At 37.6% G+C, this 20,699-nt stretch overlaps 1 protein-coding gene and 1 long non-coding RNA gene across 2 annotated transcripts; both read right to left on the bottom strand.

Annotated features, from left to right (window-relative positions):
* Positions 1-1,741: 1,741 nt before the first annotated feature.
* Positions 1,742-4,925, bottom strand: LOC121243010 (patatin-like protein 2). Its single transcript, XM_041141058.1, has 7 exons — positions 4,638-4,925; positions 4,172-4,356; positions 3,833-4,022; positions 3,505-3,666; positions 2,605-2,907; positions 2,291-2,463; positions 1,742-2,160 (listed from the first exon to the last, which is right to left on the bottom strand). The coding sequence occupies exons 1-7, from the start codon at positions 4,767-4,769 to the stop codon at positions 2,094-2,096; spliced, it is 1,212 nt and encodes a 403-aa protein (XP_040996992.1). The 5' UTR covers positions 4,770-4,925; the 3' UTR covers positions 1,742-2,093.
* A 12,823-nt stretch (positions 4,926-17,748) lies between these two features.
* Positions 17,749-18,877, bottom strand: LOC121243011. The gene is made up of 3 exons (XR_005936040.1): positions 18,779-18,877; positions 18,606-18,678; positions 17,749-17,791 (listed from the first exon to the last, which is right to left on the bottom strand). It is a non-coding gene; the product is annotated as an uncharacterized LOC121243011 (long non-coding RNA).
* Between the last annotated feature and the right edge of the window lie 1,822 nt (positions 18,878-20,699).

Genomic DNA, 20,699 nt, shown 5'->3' on the forward strand with positions numbered 1-20,699 from the left:
TCATTGATTTGCCTTCTGATTTTGGTATTAGCCCAATTTTTAACATAGAAGATCTCACTGAGTTTAAGGGTGATGAAAATGAATTTTTCACATTACCAACTCCAGAGGCATCACAGACACCAACTCTTCGTGTCCTAGAAAATACAGCTACTCGAGATGAGATTGCCTCCATACTTGATCATCAATTTGTTACACCCCGTCAAGGAGGTATTACAAGTTTTTAGATTAGTATTTCCTAGTTTTATTCTATCTACAATTGTTATTTCCGTTAGATTAGTATTTCCTAGCTTTATTCTATCTAGAGTAGTATTTCCTAGTTTTATTCTATCTGCAATTGTTATTTCCTAATTAGAGTAGTATTCAATTTTGTTGGCTATTTAAGGATCAAAGGATGTAAAATTAAAGGCACTTTTGAATGATTAATGAAATTGCATGTTTGATCCTGAGATGAGACTAGTCTGGTGAGACACCAAAAACTTGTTGATTTATTTTCTTGGAGAGATTCCAACTTTATAGAGAGAGATTCTGTGCTTGTATTATTTTTTTTTTTTTTTAATTTTTTTTCTCTTCTTCGCATTGACACGAGGTTGAACCAAGAAGTTGGCATCAACCCATCAACAGGGCAAGGCAATAGAACGAAAATATTGACACAATGTCGATTGAGATGGGGATTTAATTAGTTTCCTCTTCTCTTCCCCATCGCAATGCCTTCCTTTCTGCAGTACTCTTTCTCATCAACCATATAGAATAGGTTGGTTGGAGTTGGCGCTTGATATGAAAACTCAGTATTACTGTGATGGGGGAAAAACCCATTACATTGGGCCTAGGATAGCGGGGAGGGTACGTTGCAGGGAGTTGGGCCGACAATGAGGCCCCCTAAGTCTGAGCAAGGAAAGTAGAAGCCCAGACTTAAATATGGATAGGGAGTTCAGGTCAAGACAGGAGATCCGAAGGAAGACTAGGGAAAAGAGGGAAAAGGAGTGTGACGTACATCACCAGATGGAAGGGACGCGGGACAGGAAATACGCTGCATTCAATGAGGCCCAGAACAGAGGCCACGTCGCATTTAATGCGGCCCAAAATAGAGGCACGTCGCATTTAATGCACCCCAGGGTGAGGGTGTGCTGCATTGAATGCGGCCCAAGACCAGAGCAGTGCACAGAGAAGGCCTGGACCATCGCTACTCGGCAAGGTGACGGCATGAAAGCTACTCGGTAATAAAGTACGCAGAGCGAATCGCCCTATGCTACTCAACACTCCGCTATGGGGAAATCCTAAACGGTAACTATAAATAAGGGTCAACCCAGGGGCAAATTAGGTAATAAAAAAAATGCTATCATCCTTCATACAATGCATCGTTCTTGCTTCCATTTTTTGATCTTCTTTCTTAAGATACTGACTTAAGCATCGCAGGTTTAACGGATCTCGAGGTCCCCTCTCCATTTTGACTGTGTAGGATTGCGCTTGGATACCGGGGGTGAGAAGTTACCCAGGCTCGCGAAACATGAGCTCAACAATTACAACTTAATTATAACGGTCAATATGTGGTACGCACGTAGTACTATAATCTACCCAGAAAGTTTTTCATTCAGAAGGCTAGCTAGCTATATATATATATGAATGTACGTGTACTATATATTATACGTACTTTTCATTACATACCTAGCTAGCTAGTTGGCCCCATATTATGGATTTGATCAGTTTTGGAGCATAATTAGCAATTGGACGAGTGCTCCTTAGATTGGCATTAACAATATACGTTAATTAATATATAACACACGAACAAGACATTATGATTTTATACAAAAAACTGGGCATATGTGCCACCCGAAGTACGTACGTTTATACATATAACATGTAACTCGGACTCGGCCAGGAAACCAATTTTAGTATGGTGCCTGGAATAGTCCTCTTATTCCACATCCATTATTAATGCATGCCAAGAACAGTACTAATGACATTGTCACCAGTACTGGGAGAAAGTAGGGGTGTTTGATGAGATTTTTCCCATGATAAGGGTATGGGATTATTAAGAAAATGAGAAATCTTTCTGAAAATCTAGAAAGCTATATATAATAGGGAAGGCAATCTTTTTATACTCCAATGCGGGAAGTCCTAGAATGGCGAAGGCGCCTCTCTTGGGAAAGAAGTTTCGCAAACCTGCAAGCAAGGACATATGATTTCCATTACCTTAATGTAATAATTCAAAAAGATCACCAAGCTTTTATTAGAAATATATAGTAAACTTATTAATTAATAGTTCGTGTATATATATATCGATGCATGATACCTTATGAGAGCTTGTTCATTAGTTCCAATGTTTACAGGTTCGCAGATTCCTGTCTCCAAATTCACCCTAGCGACTGGTTTCTTGAGCAACTCTTCCCCAACTTTAACGAGATCATTCAAATTCTTTGTTGTGGCTACGTCAACTGAAGATACTACCCCAGTTAATGTATCGTCCTGCATTATTCAAATTCGAAAATCATGTCTATGTTAGTTGAGTGACTAAAAGCCTGCCATGCATGCATGGAAATTAATACATATATATGCGTGTGAATCATGAACATATATATATATATATATATACACACACACACATACCTGAATCCGCAGATAACTTTTCTCGGAATGAAGGTCTTGGAAAACCTGAGAGAGATGGACGTCGACCATATCTGCACTTGCTTGACAAAATACATCAATTAAGGGGGTGGAACCACCGTTGGTTAACCAACCCAGTATTCCCCACTTAGCTACATCTTGCGCCTTGTATTTCTCTTCGTCTTTGTGTGTGCCAGTTCCTAAGGATATGACCAGAAATCGTCCATAGTCTGTTGGTTTTCCAGGAAAGAAGTCAGGACTTTCTCTTTGGATCGCCTTTGTCACTTCACCAATGGCAAGCAAGGCCTGAAACGACAAGCTAGCTAATGAGCTAATACGATCGAAGAAATCTGCTTCCAACATCATCATATTCATCGTAATTTTTATTGTTATCTATTACCTATATAATTTCAAAGCCTATATAAGATTCATGGCACCTTCTCATTACCATTCTTGTGCATAATTAATTTTATCATTAAACAAAGTCTTAGAAGTTATTTTCATTTTTTTTAGAAAAATTCTTCTTATTAGTTACTATTCACCATCCCACGATGTAAACAGTTGTTGATTTGTAGCAAAACTCTTTTTTTTTTTTACTATCATCTCCAATCATGTGCTAAATGACTATTAAGTTCAAATATTTTGCAAGGTCATGATGGACTTTTCAAGATGGAAAAAACTTTCTTTTATCTGTACAATTCAACTTCTATCATCGTGCATAACATTTCATTTTTATTAAAATTCGTAATCGAAGAGGATCATATTTAAACAACTTCACACAATTAAATTGTAACTATATATGTTAAAAATATATTAGGATTAAAAACTTGAGAATTTCTTGCATATCTGGTGGGTGTGCGTCTAGTCATTATTATTAGGTACAATTTGGATCTCGAAAGATACCGGATTATTAGCTGCAACCCCGCCATCTGTAAGGTGAAACTCTCTCACTTTCCCTTCCTGGTCTTTGGTTTCAAAGTAATAAGCTGGAAGATAAGTTGGTGCAGCTGAGGTTGCAATGCATACATCTGAGAGTAGTGCATTTAAGCTTGGGTTTTTCTTTACCTGGTGCATCAAAAAAGAAAATCAAGGTGAATTTTTAGTACTAATTCCCAATTAATATGTTCCAACTAATATAAATCTAAACCAATTACACAAAAGTAAATCCTCAATACAGTAATATGACTTTACGTGATCCGTTAAATGATTAAGAGGATAATTATCAATTAACCTCATAGCTAGAAAAGATGGTTGGCTGTAGTCTCTTGAGATCAAATGTTGGGATGACAACATTTGTCAACGTCTGGCTAATTCTCGTACTTCCGAGTTTTTCTCTAACAAGGTTGTGTAGATACTTCCCGTCATACTTTGGTCCGGAAAGGGCTCCGATAAGCTTTCTAGCAGCAGCAAATAGTGGCCAACTGCATTAATTAGGAAAACATATAATCTTGTTAATAACTAATTAAATAAGTGTCACGATCAAGGATATTATATATAATAATCAAACAGGAAATTAGCTTTCTCCTGATATTAATTAATACGTCCATATCTCAAGAAACCCTAAATTTACCATCTGCTTTGTGGGAAGATTTTAGGGCAGTGGTTTAGGTAGAATTCCTTGATATCCTTGGCAGCAAACAGAGGTCGGTTTTTTTCATTTGGAGCAGTTAGCATGGCAGTTACAAGGCCGCCTGTGCTTGTTCCAGCAATCACATCAAAATAATCCGCTATTCTTGCATCTTCACCATCCAGCTTCTGTTCCATGCAGCATGCATAAACAATCAGCCATGCATTAAAATGATGCGTGAACGACAAATATTATTGTCAAATCTCATTATAAGTAATTTACGTACAGCAATCATGTGCTTATATATATATATATATATATATAAATCAGTGATGCTTGAAAAGTTAAAAAAAAAAATGCAATGAGATCAGATGCGTTGGGTGCTAGTTTTTCTCGGCATGAAACAAAGATTAGTACTATATAGATATATATATCTGCGTGTGTGTGTGTGTGTACATATATATACAACCTGAAGCTCAGATTCTAAGAAACAAAGGATAGTTCCAGGGATAAGCCCTCTTATTCCTCCGCCATCAATGCTGAGAATGGTGGTTACTTCTCCATGAGCTGGTGATTTTAGGGGTTCATTTTTTGAATCCATGATGGAGAGAGGTATGCGGAGATGCAGGCCGAACGTAATGTGAACAGTGTGAGAGAGAAAGAGGGTTTTTAATTTAGACTTGGAAGGAAGCTGCGACTTCTTTGAAGAGGCAGCAGCTTACAGCTTAGAAGTAAAGCTGTGGTGTTGATCTTTTTCTTTGACTCAACGATGGATATATATAGGCCTCCTGCATTCATCCTTCTGAATTAGTTTCAAGATGCAACCGTGTCATCATGCATATATTATTAGATTAATATCAGTACAAAATTATAGAAATTCATTCGATTATTGATGTGTTTAGATATGACCCAACTTAATATTATTGCACTAATGCTTTGGATATTGTTCAAGTTTGGAGGACTGATCGATCAAGGTGATCATTATGAAGCAGGGGAAGAATTGAAAAGTTCATGAATCCAACATAACCTCTTTATTTGCCTCAAAAAATGGTCCCAAGAGGTTACCGCGACCGTACCTACCAAGCGCAAGCGGAGACTTTTAGGTGAAAACTATCCCAAGAATATTAGGTTAAAGCATGAGCAGAAAGGACAACAAATTAGTGCCTAATAATCATCTTTAGTTTGAAATTATTCTGAGGTTGTTTGTTTTCTGCACATACGATGGATTCCATGTTCAATAACATGCAATTAGGGAGAGAATCAACTGATCATGACCATGTTCAACGGAGACACGATAAGTTTCTTCTTGGTCTTATGTATTTTGCAAAACCAACAAGGTTAGTCATTCTGAATCAATTATTTGAATCTAAAAAGAACCAAGGGGAGATCATTAATGGCAGAACTGCACAGAATGTTGATGATGCATGTTGTCTGTACGTTTAGATGACGTATTTTCTCCTTGATAGGAGCATTAACCATGAAGTAGTACATGTTTTCAATGGTCTCTGTTTACTGCTACGCAGTTCTCACTTTTGTAATCGTCTAGATATTTCACCCTTGAAACTGGTTTCTTTAATAATCCTTGTGCAAACTTAATTTCAAATGGTATGCTGATATCAAACTTAAATATTGGATTGTTAGCAAAAACGCCACCATGAAATATCAATAGAGTTGGATTCTTCTCATTCTTCCTGCAGTGGGGTCGTAATAATTAGTATCAAAATAATTTAGGGAAGAGGGAAATGTGTAGGGGCAGCTGAACTGATATCAATATCTCATATATCTGAAAGTAAGGCATTGAAGTGTGGGTATATATATAGTTCTTTACCCTATCAGAGAATGAATTCAAATATATCTATATATATTATATGTTCAACTCTTCTGTTTGTCTATGTGATCAAGTGTTATACATGCATATATATATATATATATATATATACATACATACATGCATGCATACATAGATAATATATAATCCCTTTCCCTTGGACATGATTAATTTCAGGTTATACTGATGATAGACTTGGATTAATGTTAATTACAAAACCTCCATATATAGCTGGAGATCATGGGTTGGGTGGAGTTGTTTGATGTGAAAAGTTGCTAGATCGTCTTGTCTATATATATATATATGAAGATAATTTACATCATACTTTGGTCGTAATAAGGATTAATTGAACTGCATCGACCGTGCTGTCATGGAAGCTGCGTAGCAATGGCACCTCAGAGGAGCGGCGGAACGAGATATTTTTGGTGGGGGCCAACCGATATAAATATAAAAGCATTTAAGTTCATGTAGTCCGCCCCCCCCCCCCCCCCCCCCCCCAATTATGAGTACACGTGCATTACTAAAAATCTATTTAAACACTTGAAGTAAAAAATTAATATTGTAATAGCTCAAAATCAATTAAATAATAAAAAGCCAATCGATCATAAAAGCCCAAATAAAGGATCAAATTTAAGAAAATAAAAAAATAAACTTCATTTTTTATACAGATGAGATGAATTGAGATTAAAGTTGAATAAAATATTATTAGAATATAATTTATTATTATTATTATTGTTGTTTTGGAATTTGAAAAAGTTGAATTATTTATTGTATTTTGTGTGAGAATCTGAAAAATTGTAATAATTAGATGAGATAAGAGAAGATGAGATGAGATAGTTCGTGAAAACAAATGAGGCATTAGATCACTAAGGCCTGGTTAGGACAGTAAGTTGAGATGAGATAAGTTGAAATGGTTTGTGAATAGTAGTGAGATATTTGAGTTGAGATGAAATGAGTCAAAATGTTTTGATGGGTTTTGGAAAATAAGAGAGAAAAAGTTCAATAAAAATATTATAAAGTTAAAATATTGTTAGAATATAATTTTAGATTTTGAAAAATTGAATTGTTTTATGTGCTTTGTTTAGAAGTTTGGGAAAGTTGTAATAATTAGATAATGATTAAATGAAAAAGTTGAAAATTTGAGATTGATATGTGTTTGTCTCTAATGTGTTACACACTTTCGACAAAAGTCCAGTTACACACTCGTGTGGAGGTCAGAAAACCACACGACCCTCTCCAAAGATCACCATCGAACAGTTTGCAAAAGTCAAACATGTGAGTTAGATTATTTAATCTAACCTATTTGGTTTTTATTTTCGTACAAGGAGAGCGCTAGTTGCTGCCATGGAGTGCGATCGCATTTTGTCTCCTACTACAACGAAGCAGTTGAGCTCAACTTTAACATCAATGTGGTAGAGTCATTCTCGCACTACACCTATTCACCAAGGCTACACAATCGAGCGTCTCTCCCGTTAAGCATATCGCCAAGAGTTACGTAGTCGAGGGCATCTCCTGCTACACTCCACTCCCCAAGGTTACGCAATCGAGAGCATCTCCCGCTACACCTATTCACCAAGGCTACAAGGTCGAGCATCTCTCCCGTTACGCCCATCTCCAAGAACTTAGCGATTGAGCATCCCTCTCTCATTTCTCCAATCGGTAAGGTTACGCAGTCGAGCATCACTCTCGCCACACGTTTTCACCAAACAGTGAGCGGTCGAGCTTCTCTCCTGCCTTTCTCCAATTGGTAAGATTACACGGCCGAGCATCATTCCTGCCACACCTTCTCTAAAAAAAGTAAGCGGTCGAGTATCTCTCCCGCCTTTCTCCAGTCGGTAAGATTACACAGTCGAGTATCACTCCCGCCACACCCTCTTGCCAAGAACTGAACGGTCGAGCATTTCTCCCGCCTTTCTCCAATCGGTAAGGTTACGCGGTCGAGCATCACTCCTGCCACACCTTCTCACCAAAAAGTAAGCGGTCGAGCATCTCTCTTGTCTTTCTCCAGTCGATAAGGTTACATGGTCGAGCATCACTCCCGCCACACCCTCTCGTTAATACATGAGCAGTCAAGCATCTCTCTCGCCTTTCTCCAATCAGTAAGGTTACGCGGTCAAGTATCATTCCCACCACACATTTTCACCAAAAAGTAGGCAGTCGAGCATCTCTCTTGCCTTTCTCTAGTCGATAAGGTTACGCGGTCGGGTATCACTCCTGCCACACATTCTTGCCAAGAATGACCATTTTTGGCCCAGAAACAGCTTTTGGGCCCATAAAATTAGAAGTTAAAAAAAAAAAAAGTTAAAAAACTTGATTAAAAAAAACATTACATGAATAAAAATAATATATACATGATACAAATTTACTAATTTAAATTCTAATGAAGTACTACTACAAACTACAAGTCTACTACCTAATAAACTAACAAATAATAATAATAACTAAGCTATTACAAAAATAAAATGGAAAGTCTAAACAGTTACAAAATTACAAACAAAAGAGTGTCCAAGGGACATTGTATCAACATTACAAAATTAAAAATCAAATTTTGTAGTCTTTTGACTGTGACATTTGGGGCAGCCCGGATGGATAGTCTTTTGAGATTTGAGCACATATTCATATTGCAGTAGAGGTAGACATCGTCTGAGTCGTCTCATGTGTGCTACAACAATGAATACTAAAATTAATACTAATAAAATCGAAATGAATATAAATAAATCAAAATAATAAAATAAAAACAACAATTACCAGATGGTCTAGATCCAAACAGATCACCACCTTCTTCGTTGGTCTCCTTAAAATCTAAAATATCCAGAACATAAATATCATTTTCCATTGTCTAACTTTGTGTGCATATCAATGCCTCCACAATTGTAAGAGACAGTGAACTACGGAAAGGATCTAATATGCGCCATCCGGTACTAAAGGCTGACTCCAAGGCAACGATGCTAATAGGGATGGCCAACATACAATGGGCAATCTCAGAAAGGATGAGATATTTCTTTGGTGCTGCCTTCCACCATCCTAGAAACCATCATCATGTTGAATAAGATCCTCTGACTACTAGTTGCCTAACTCTGAAACCACCTCCGTAGATTGACGGACTAGTGTGGGATTATGTGCGAGGGTTTTAGTCTATGTCAATCTACGCTTCTTCGTTGTTCGGATGTCTAGAGGAGGTGTTGGGGTAGGTGTAAGTGTAGTAGATGTAGTATCACCCTTAATTGCATTAAACTCATCATATAATTTAGCCAGGGTATCTCGGGTCATCTCACCAATAAGATCCGTCCATACCTGATCGTGCACAAGTCTCAAACCTGAAAATTTCAGACAGTGATCATGAATAACAACCACATATAACAAAATATTTAGTCTAGTCAAATATCTCCAATACTTGTCATATTTTACCCTCATGGTTAATGTCATCTCCCTCATCCTTAGATTGGAACCCCTACACTTGTCGTCTAATTCTTCTTTCACCCTATATATTTTTTACAAAATTCATGAGATATAGGGTACAAAGAACAAGATAACTTCAATGTGACATCTTAAAAAAGCTCGAGAAAATCAGCAAAAGTAGAAACTACCTCCCAATTATCATCATTAAGCTTTCCTAATCCCTCGTGCTCATCAAAGTATTTGATATATTGAATTTCTTCATCACCCAATAATTGAAAGGTTGCCTTATATTCTTGGGCCGCCTCCAACATCAAGAAGGTTGAGTTCCATCTAGTTGGAACATCAGTACAAAAACCCTTCTTTGATGTTATGCTCACAGTTTTCACAACAATTTTGAATTTCTCTACTCTAGAAGGAGAATACCTCACAAATTTCACAGCCAGTCTAACTCGTGCAACCGAGTCATCAACATCTTTCAACCCTTCAGTCACAATTAAATTCAAGATATGAGCAGAACATCTAACATGCAAATATTCACCACCAAAGAATGTCTTATTTGTCTCTTTAAGATAAGTCTTCAGATATCCCAAGGCGACATCATTAGATAAGGCATTATCAACCGAAACTGTCAAAACCCATGCCAACTCCCACTCCTTTATTGAGGCCTCCAAGGCCTTTCAAATCGTCTCACCTTTGTGATCAGTTATTTGATAAAACTTAATAATTTTTCTATGAATAATCCAATTAGAATCAATAAAATGAACAGTCAAAGATATATAATTGAAATTTTAGACAAAGTTTCAAATATCAATAGTGAGGCAAACTACCAAACCCGTCAATTGGCCCCTCAATATATATTTATCTTTCAAGTACATCTTTTTAATATCCTTTGCCACAGTGTGACAATAATGAAGCGTAAATCTAGGTTCAAATTCTTGGACAAATTCTTAAAACCATCTCCCATCTACAAACTGAAAATGTAGCTCATCTATGATAACCATACGAGTTAACTGCCTTCTACACTCATCAGTGTTGATGTAAAAGTTTATTGGCTAGGATTAGATGACTAGGACCTATTTGAATTATTGGATGAATGTAATTTGTCTTTATCTTTATCTATAAATATTTAAATTCAAAGATAAATAGATTAATAGATAAAGGTTTGTCTTTATCTTTATCTATGAATATTTGAATTCTAAGATAAGTAGTTAAATTGATAAAGGTTCAAAAGACTTTTAATCAAGATTGAATGTTTGAAAAGATAGGAGATATCAAGTGATCTAAATAGAAGATTCAAAAAGAAGATATCAAGCAGAAAGAATTTCGAACTATCAAGAAGCTATCCAGAACAGAAGTTGAACATAAATTAGTTACTGCAGATAAGAGTTATCGCGACATGTCAGCAATCTGTCAGGAGACCTCTTCGCGACAGATTCTATCCACCAGCAGAATCCTACTGAAACTGAAAATCTTTTTAGATTGTTTATTTAAAGGATCCTACTGGTTAGGATCCATAGAGATTCAAATCTACATATTTTCTAGAGCACTTTCTAGTGCATTATTTTGGTGAGAAAATTCCTTAGTAAATTTTCATATTTGTGATCTTTCTTTGAGTGTGATGGTGCTTCGAGCGTGGAGGATCGTGTGATTGGATTTCAGCCCCTAGAGTTCTAGGAGGAAAGACAATATTTGAATATTGCCAGAGGTTCTGGCTGGTACTGCGGTAGAAGACAAACGGGTCGTTTGTCTGGGCAAGTAAGAGAGTCAAGTTGCAAAGGTTTTGTAATTGATGAGTACTTGTAATTGATTTTCAAATAATAAGATTGACTTTCCTGAGTTTGGCTGCTCCATAGGGTTTTACCTTTAAAGAGTTCTTTAAAGGGTTTCCCTTCGATACCAATCTTAGTGTTATGCAATTTATTTATTTTATGTTATTGTTTAATTATTAAATTAATTGCATGTTTGAATACTAACCAATTTGTTGAGTGAATTGGTAGATATTTCCGTGCATTATAGGGATATTTGAGTAATTTCAATCGGCATTATGCTTCGTATACCCCTTTAACGTTAGACCCCCACTACTCTCATCCACCATTTTTTTTAGTCCAATATCTAGTCTAGATTGACTCTTCTCCAGTAAGAATCTTAATATTAGACTCTTCTTTCAATGTTCCTCTAAATGGACCTTTAACTGGGATGTACCATGCTTCCTATAGTAACATCCATATATTTTCCCACAATAATTACATTTAGCTTGGGAGTTATTGTGATCATCAGCCTCTAGTTTCGTAAAATGAGACCAAACTACAAAAACAGGTTTCTTGCTTTGTGTGGGCTTGGGGGCGGGGCAAGGTATACTCCCACTCCCAGGAGTTGGAGTAGGGTTAGGTTCTGGGGCAGGGGTATTGGTAAGGGCAAGGGTACTGGTAGGGGTATCAGAGCTATCAATGAAATCCATTTGAGAAGACATTCCTGATTCCACAACATAATAAAAAATTATAAAATCAATCAACACACGACATAAAAAAATTACAATAATACACCACACATGAAAAAACAAGGCAAAGTACAAACCCAACACAATTTAGAGGTTTTGGATTGGAACCCCTAAATTGATTTAGGGGTTCAATCCTAAACCTCCAAAATAAATTAATTGAAACCCCTAGATTGAAATTTCAGGAGTTTCAACCAAAACCCTAACTCAATTCAGGGTTTCAGATTGGAACCCTAAATCAATTTAGGGTTCCAAATCCGAACACCTAGAAACTACCAACTACAAAAAAAAAAAAAAAAAAAAAAAAACAAACAAACAAACAAAGGCGACATCGATTTCAAAAACATGCACAAAAAGAATTCACAGCACACAAATTCACAATCATTTTCACCCTCCATTTCCGATTCAACCCATCCTTCCTCCGATCTCCAATCCAAAACACAAAAAATAAAATCTAGGTTTGGGACTGGGAGTCTTACCTTTAGAGTTTGGCACAGCAAATGCAAAGTTGCAAAGTTCAAACGACGGTGGACCGATGGTGCTCATGCAGTCGACGGTCGTGCAAGAGAGGGAAGAGATCAAGACAGAGAGACAGAGAGATTGAGAGAGCGCAAGAGAGAGAGTGAGTCTGAGAGAGAGGAGAGTTCAAGAAGACACGACGCGAGAGGGGGAGGGGGGAACTTAACTAAAGTTGAAACGGCGCCTTTTTGTCATGGTCAAAATGGCGCCATTTCACTTACTTATGGGTTTATGTATATAATTTTAATTTTATTATATATATGTTTATGCAGGGAGGGGAAAAGAGGAGCGGGGTGAGGGACCCTGCTGCCCACGCCTAACATTCTCGCTAAGATCTGAGCGGTCGAGCATCTCTCTCGCCTTTCTCCAATCGGTAAGGTTACGCGATTGAGCATCACTTCCACGACACCTATTTGCGAAGGCTACACGGTTGAGCATCTCTCTCGTTACGCCCATCGCCAAGAGTTACGTGGTCGAGGGCATCTCCCACTACACTTACAAGTGTGTCCACTCGCTACAATCGCTGCAAGCAGGTTACCTTTGGGAACGAGCCTCCAAGCTCTATAACTGCCTCGCACTCAGCAATTGCCTAAAATGGATCTAGGGAGTCGATGGGCACCCTAACCACTTAAGCGCGGGTTACTACAAACAAACTCTTACATCCATATCAAAACGGAAAAAAAAACCAACAAAAAATACAGCATGGGGAAAAATCCACTAAGGCCACCAAAAACCCAAAAACGATCACCGAGCACGGAAATATACGTACTCTACTAACGTTAAACATTCACATATAATCACTACGTAAACGTTCTTACAAACAAACTTTATAAGGGCCCATCCTCGATGGCCCTTACTACAAATTTTACAAATTCTTCTTGAGGACCACTCATGAAGATCTCCATTGCATAACAGTGAAAAACTACGAACCAATTACCAGAATTTCTTTTTCTGCAGGTTACCTCCACCACAGTTGACTAGAAGATTCTCAAGGCCTTCTTGATAAACAAGTTGACCTTAAGAATTGATGGCTTCTGTTAGAGACTAAATTGACTGACTCAAACCCTTTTGAAACCTATCACTAAGGGAAGAGATAAAGTTGACTCAGACTCCTAAAAGAAAAAAATATCACAAGTCAAACTGGACTCTATCACTCGAAGGAAATAACCTCTATATAAGGAGCAGCTCCCCAAAAACTCTAATGAACTCTGGACAGGTTCTCTACAGGCTCTCTCCATGCACTCTTCACCAATTCTCTAGAGGGACTCTACTGAGACTAAATTCTCTCATTGTATGGAGCGATATGTGAGACCATGAGATATTGTAAGATCATCACCTGATATAATGGATTTTGCCCTTACAACCCATGGACATAGACTTTTATGCCGAACCACGTAAATTATTGTGTCTCTCTTTTATTTACTTTTATTCACTTATTTATTATTTATGTTATAGATGAATGCAACGAGCACCATACCGAAACCCGAATCACCAACGTGGGTTTAGGATGACTCTTTCTTCCTTTCCGGTTTGTTGTGTAATTTTTTGGCTTTAACAAGTTATTTTATTTCGTTGTAACCACAGTATTCCTCCACCATAAGTGAATCAATAAAATTAGAATATCATCCTCTTCCTTAAAAAAAATTAAAAAAAAAGTGTCAAGTAAAATTTTTGAAAATTTTAGGGAAGTCAAATGTTCTTTATATTGAGGACATGATCTTAGAAAACTATGTATTAAAGAAGGGTTTTAAAAAATTTTGGGGGGCCATATATATACCCCACCCCTAAACGTAGTTCCGCCCCTGCCTCAGAATATATATAATAGTTTGATTTTTTTATGATCTGGCCGTGCCGCGTGGTACTGCGGCGCATCATCATCATGTGCATTTAGTTGGTGCAATATTGCAGCCAAGACCAATATGACTAATATATATGATAGTGGGAGTAGCACGTAGGGGTGATGTGATTTTAATTTCCGATAAGGGTGTGGGATAAAGAAAAGGAAAGAAAATGAGATTGTACGTACCTTTTACATGAAGTGCTGCTGGAAACTATAAATAGCTAGCTAGGAAAGCAACATTTTCATGGAAATAATGATTCTGATCATTTTCGCGTGGATAGTGGTTTCTCTGATATGGATTAAATAGTGCTGCATCTTCATCATGATTAAACACCAGCAACTAGATGAACGGTACTTCCACTTACTATAGTGCTCCATCTCTTGCTTTAGACAAACAAAAGTGGCAATATCACCTAAGCATTTTCTGTGCAAGACTTGTAGCTGAGACTCGAGACTTGTAGTTAAGCAGATCAAAGTCACACACACACACACACGATACACAAATATATATATATATATATATAATATGAAGGTAAAAGATCACCTTTGGCTGATTTCATGTTTTTATATATACTAGTGCAGGAGCAACGTGCTAAGCACGTTTGCCTAGTTTAGGAAAATGATTATTTTAAAGAAATAATGTGGTTCTTATAAGAAAACAATATAGATTTCAATCAATAATTTAATGAATATACAAAAAAAAAAAAAAAAGTCCTAACAAATATTTTTGTGTAATAATTGTTAAGTATTGGATAATAATTACATGTCTGCATAGATTATAAGATTAAAACATAGTTTAATCAGTAACATAGTCCCATAGATAGTTATGATATCAATAGTTTTAGTAAAATTGTTTGTGATAAGTTTAATACAACTTCAACAAAAACATTAGTTTAAAAATTGATTTCCTTGATAATTCTATTGTGATCTATCTTTTTTGTCATCTTGTACGCCATCAGTAGAGATGATATTAAAATTCTTATACTTCTATTACTTGATTCGGTTAGGATTTAGAAAAAATTGAATCATCTACTCTTTTTCTGAAGATTTTTTTGCAAGATTTTCAATATATAGCAATGCCCCTTCTGGCTCTCATGTGTGGAGAACCCATTAAAAGGGCAAAAAAACGTGAAGTTGTTTCAATCAATAGAAAAAGAATATTAAGGCATCACGATCCACATCACCACTCCACAACCACATCCTCGTCGTCCACTCCACCTGAGAAAATACAAGTTATGGTCGCATCCACCGTTCGGTTTCATATAGAGAAAACACAAGGATAGTGAATTCTATTCATCCGATCCTCTAGTCGCATGCTATGTATAAAACCTGACCTCTTACGGTTCGAAATTTTAATACATTTCTGAACGAGTGATAGAGAGGAAACCAGAGAGCGAAGCGAAGAGAAAATGGACGTTGACCCATACTCTGCCACAAGAACCCATGCATAGCTGCCTCTCTACACCGTCCTAAGCCTTACACCATCCTAAGCCCCGCACCTTGCACTTCTGCAATGCACCACTGCACCACCCGCAGCCAGCAAAAGTCGAACTCCACCACGAGCACTCAGATCACACGGAAAGAGACCCACCCACTGAGAGCCACTCCAAGAAAGCCCAATCCACCCTGCCAAAACCTCACTACCACCACCTTGACCCTCGAGACACCATAGCCATGTCCAAGCTTAGAGAGCCTCTGTTTTTAGGAGTCCAAAACAGAGCAGTTGCATCACGGACAACCCCCTCCCCTCCACGCTATCGCCTCCCTAGAAGCCTAGCCCTTTACGTTGTCAACCCCTTGATCAACCCCTGCATGACCTTCACCACTGCAAGCCTCCACCGGAAGCAACCTGGACTAGCTATCGCAAACATGTTCACGCTGCTTTCGCTCTCTCTCTCTGCTCTCTCTCTCACTTCCACAGAGCAATCCTACCGTGCCCAATCATTGGACGCTGCACGTTGCTAATCAAGGTAAGCCCACCGCAGCCCTCTACTCTCCACGAATGGCTGCCTAGATTTTTTTTACTAAACTGTATTTTTTGCCATAGGTTCTTACGCATATATTAGATAGAAGAGAAGTTTAGTTTATGATTATGATCTTGCCCTTCCAGTCATGAATCTGAACCGTGTTTTGAATTTATGTTTTTTTTTTGTTGGTTTTGTTTGTATGAAGGGCCGGGCATATTGAAATGTGCTAGCTAGTGTGTAGATCTGAGAGGTTCTACTTTAGATCAGTCGATCTATTTACCTAGATGTAACGCCCCGTCCCCGAGGGTCCGGAGAGTAAACTCATGTCACCTAAAATCAACTCCAATTATGCGTTTAAAATAAACCAGAGTCTCCATAACATATTAAGCTATTTGTTCAACACAAATATCCATGTTCCTACGTAAGGGCACATCAATGGTGTCTCGTCGTTATACATAATTTTTCCACAAAACTAGAAATATTCATTACTCAACATACCAAAGTCACATAAAATATCAATACTACCAAAAAGTCATTCTCCAAAAGTCATTGCACCCTAAGGCACTTAGTCTTTTATGATCCACAAAACATGCAAATACTCCCTATTCCTGATTCTCAGTTGTAGCATCAAAATTATCTGAAACATATTATGAAGATAGGGGTGAGTTATCAACAACTCAGTAAGCAGAGAACATATACTAGTATGTAAACATGAGCCTTTTCAAAAAGTTCAGTATGCAGAAACAAAGACATTTTATTTTTATATGCAGATCTCATAAAAACATGTTATCAGAAAATCAGATCGACTTTTCAATATTTTCATACTCAAAAACAACAATTCATATTTAAGAATCCATTTCATATTTAAAAACACTTTGGCATAACATAACTGAACAGTTTCATCTTATCATATCATATCATATACCATGTTTAACCCCCGTGGTAGGGTTGTGCTATCCCCGGTGGCCAAACCAGGCAGTATCATGTGGTGAACTTTCCATTTTTCAATCTCGGAGCCCTGAGTGTGCACACAGGAAAGAACACGTAAAAAAAAGACCACTTTGTTTTTAAAGTGGGTGCACTCATATCATATCATGGTGGTACCAACCATATCACGTGAACAGTATCATCATATCAGAACCATATTCAGAACAGATAAGTATGCCAAAATTTTATCATATCCATATCATATCAAAACACGTGCGAAACATATTCATATCATTTCTATTTGATCAAAAACAGATCCAAATCATTTCATATCACATGCATAAAAATTTCAATGATATCATATTCGCTCTTTTGCATATTTCAGAAACATGTCAAATATTGCTCATGTCTACACATTTCATGTAAAAAAAAACATTTCTTTTCTCTTTCATACGTATCTCATGAGGGAATGCAAAACATATACTGAGGTTCATTTTCACTTTTTCTTTTTAAAACAACATGCACATTTTTACAAACCAACCTCAGTTCATTTCTTTTTATGCAAATCTAGCATAGGAACCCCGCTTACCTGGACTTCTTAACTTTTCGAAAATTTCCTCAACAATGCCGAACAAAAATTAATCGTCACCTATAAGATAGATAATCACGTAAATTTCCATAAGTCTTTAGTCAATCTTGTATTTCGATATTCAAGCCAACAACTTCTAAAAATAGCCTATTTTTAATTCCTCAAACTCAAAATTCTCATTATTCTCACCATACCAACATCACTTTCTAAACTCATCAATATCCGACTTCGACTAAACATTTAATTCTAACTTATTTACGAAAGAGATCTTACTATAATTTATAATACAAAGTAACATAACTATAATAAATTCATTATAATTAGAAATTCATACTTTTGTTTAAATAATAATAAATCAAAGATATTCTTTTAAAAGGATATGTTAAAATATTCTTTTTAAATGTTACTTATCAGTCTACTCACTAACTATTCCAATAGAATATAAGCCCTAGTAAAAAAAAATACCCATTTAACAAAATAAATTCATGCGTCTGCGCCTAAATAAAACATACTTTACAACCCACGCAATATACTCATGATTTCAAATCCGAAGTACATAACATAAACTTAATTAAGCTAACACCCTAACACTAACCTTGGAGGCGTACTATAAGAGGACAGCAAATAAAAACAAAACAATATTATTTCCTACTATTAAGTTAACATAATTTACGTATACATCCGTATATAAATACACATATATATATATTTACACCAGAAAATTGATTACTTCCACATATATATACACACATATATATATATATACATTTACACCAGAAAAATAAATTTACGTATACATCTTCCTATATATATATATATATATAAGTACACAAAAAAAAATTATTATTTCACACAGTGCGGCGGAAGCACTTACGGAGAGGTGGGGGAGCACGACGGCGTGGAGCTGAGGCTGGCTACGGCGGACGAGGGTGGCGCCTGGTCACTAGCTGCGAGGGCAAGAGAAAGAAAAGAGAGAGAGACACACGGTGAGAGGACAAGGGAGAGAACGAAAGGCAAGGACCACCACTGGAAGTGGTGCGAGCTCACCGTGGGATGAGGCAGTGTGCGGCGGACCGGGGTGAAGGAATGTCCTCGCCGGCGGTTTCTGTGGGGGCACGGCATGGTGTAGCTCTCGATGGAGTGTGACTGCAGCGGCTTGGATGGTGGCTGAAATGCTCTGTTTTTGATATCTAAAACAGGGGAAACCGAAATCTGCAATGGAGGTTACAGCACGTTGGGCAGCAGCTTCGGTGGCTGGGCAGTGGACGCGGTGGTGATTTTCAAAGTGGCTGAAGAACATGAAGAGGTAGTAGCGGCACTGAAGTTAGGTCAAGGATGCTCAACACAAATATATATATGCTATAAGAAGTAAGGAAATAAAACCTAGAGGAAAAGTGAGGAACGGACCTGCATGGAAATGGAAATGAGAACGTGAGCTTAAACGACGTAAGGCGTGACCCCGTGCGACAGTTTATGGAGCCGTAAACCACGTGCATGAGTGTTAGTGGCTGGGTCTCACATCCTCCCCCCCTAATAAAAATTCCGTCCTCGGAATTTTTTATTATCAAAAGTCAAAACCCGCTTCGAAGAGTTGTGGGTACTTATCTCGCATTTCTTCCTCCAACTCCCAAGAAGCTTCATTAGTAGCATGATTCTTCCACATTACTTTAACCAAAGGGATAGTTCGAGCCCGTAACACTTGTTCTTTCTTTTCCAAAATCCGAATTGGTTCTTCCGCATAAGTCATATCCTCCTGAATCTGAAGTATTTCATAGTCAATAACGTGCGTCGCGTCGGGAACATATTTCCTCAACATGGATATATGAAAAACATTATGGACTCCCGCAAGTGCTGGTGGAAGTGCTACTCTGTAAGCCACTGGTCCAATCCGGTCAAGAGTCTCAAATGGCCCAATATATCTTGGGCTTAACTTGCCCTTCCTTCCAAATCTCATAATTCCTTTTGTCGGTGCTATTCGCAAAAATACTTTATCTCCAACCTCAAACTCCAATTGGCAGCGACGCTTGTCTGCATAACTCTTTTGTCAGCTTTGAGCTGCTTTCATTCTTGCCCGAATGATATCTATCTTCTCTGTAGTCTGCTGGATAGTCTCTGGTCCTAAAAGTTTCCTTTCACCGACTTCATCCCAATACAATGGAGATCTACACTTTCTGCCATACAAAACTTCATAGGGTGCCATTCCAATGCTAGCCTGGAAACTATTATTATAGGCAAACTGGACCAACGGTAAATGTTGCACCCAAGTTCCCTTAAAATCAATCACACATGCCTTCAACATGTCTTCCAAGATTTGAATAGTTCTTTCTGACTGACCATCTGTCTGAGGGTGAAATGCAGTACTGAAACTAACTTAGTACCCATTGCCTCCTGTAAACTTCGCCAGAACTTTGAGGTGAAACGAAGGTCTCTATCCGACACAATGGATACCGGTACCCCATGCAACCTCACTATCTCTCGCACATACAACTCAGCTAGTTTTTCCAATTTATAAGAGACTTTAATTGGTAAAAAATGAGCAGCTTTTGTTAAGTGATCCACAATCACCCATATAGCATCTTGTCCGCTCAAAACTCTCGGTAGGCTTGTCACAAAGTCCATGGTGATATGCTCCCACTTCCACTCTGGGATCTGGAGTGGTTGTAATAATCCTGCTGGTCTCTGATGCTCCGCCTTCACCAGTTGGCAAGTTAGGCACTGTTCTACAAATTTTGCAATTTCCCTTTTCATACCATTCCACCAAAAAGACTCTCTCAAGTCCCGATACATCTTGGTACTCCCTGGGTGAACTGTGTATAAGGAACGGTGTGCTTCTTCCAGAATTAACCTTTTCAGTTCTTCATTAGCTGGCACGCATAATTTACCTCTAAATCTTAAAACTCCATCCTCGGAAACGCTAAATTCAGATTTGTCCCCGTTCCCGACTTCTTCCACTAGCTTCACCAACCCT

This window comes from Juglans microcarpa x Juglans regia, chromosome 8D, assembly GCF_004785595.1.
Source record: "Juglans microcarpa x Juglans regia isolate MS1-56 chromosome 8D, Jm3101_v1.0, whole genome shotgun sequence".
Lineage (NCBI taxonomy): Eukaryota > Viridiplantae > Streptophyta > Magnoliopsida > Fagales > Juglandaceae > Juglans > Juglans microcarpa x Juglans regia.

Bases quoted from the DNA above. Each gene is read 5' to 3' on its own strand.
- LOC121243010 (XM_041141058.1), bottom strand. From the start codon at position 4,769: ATGGATTCAAAAAATGAACCCCTAAAATCACCAGCTCATGGAGAAGTA. The intron at 4,023-4,171 runs GTAAATTTAGGG...TAATTAATGCAG, and splicing joins ATCTTCCCACAAAGCAGATG to TTGGCCACTATTTGCTGCTG. The intron at 3,667-3,832 runs GTTAATTGATAA...TTGATGCACCAG, and splicing joins CCATCTTTTCTAGCTATGAG to GTAAAGAAAAACCCAAGCTT.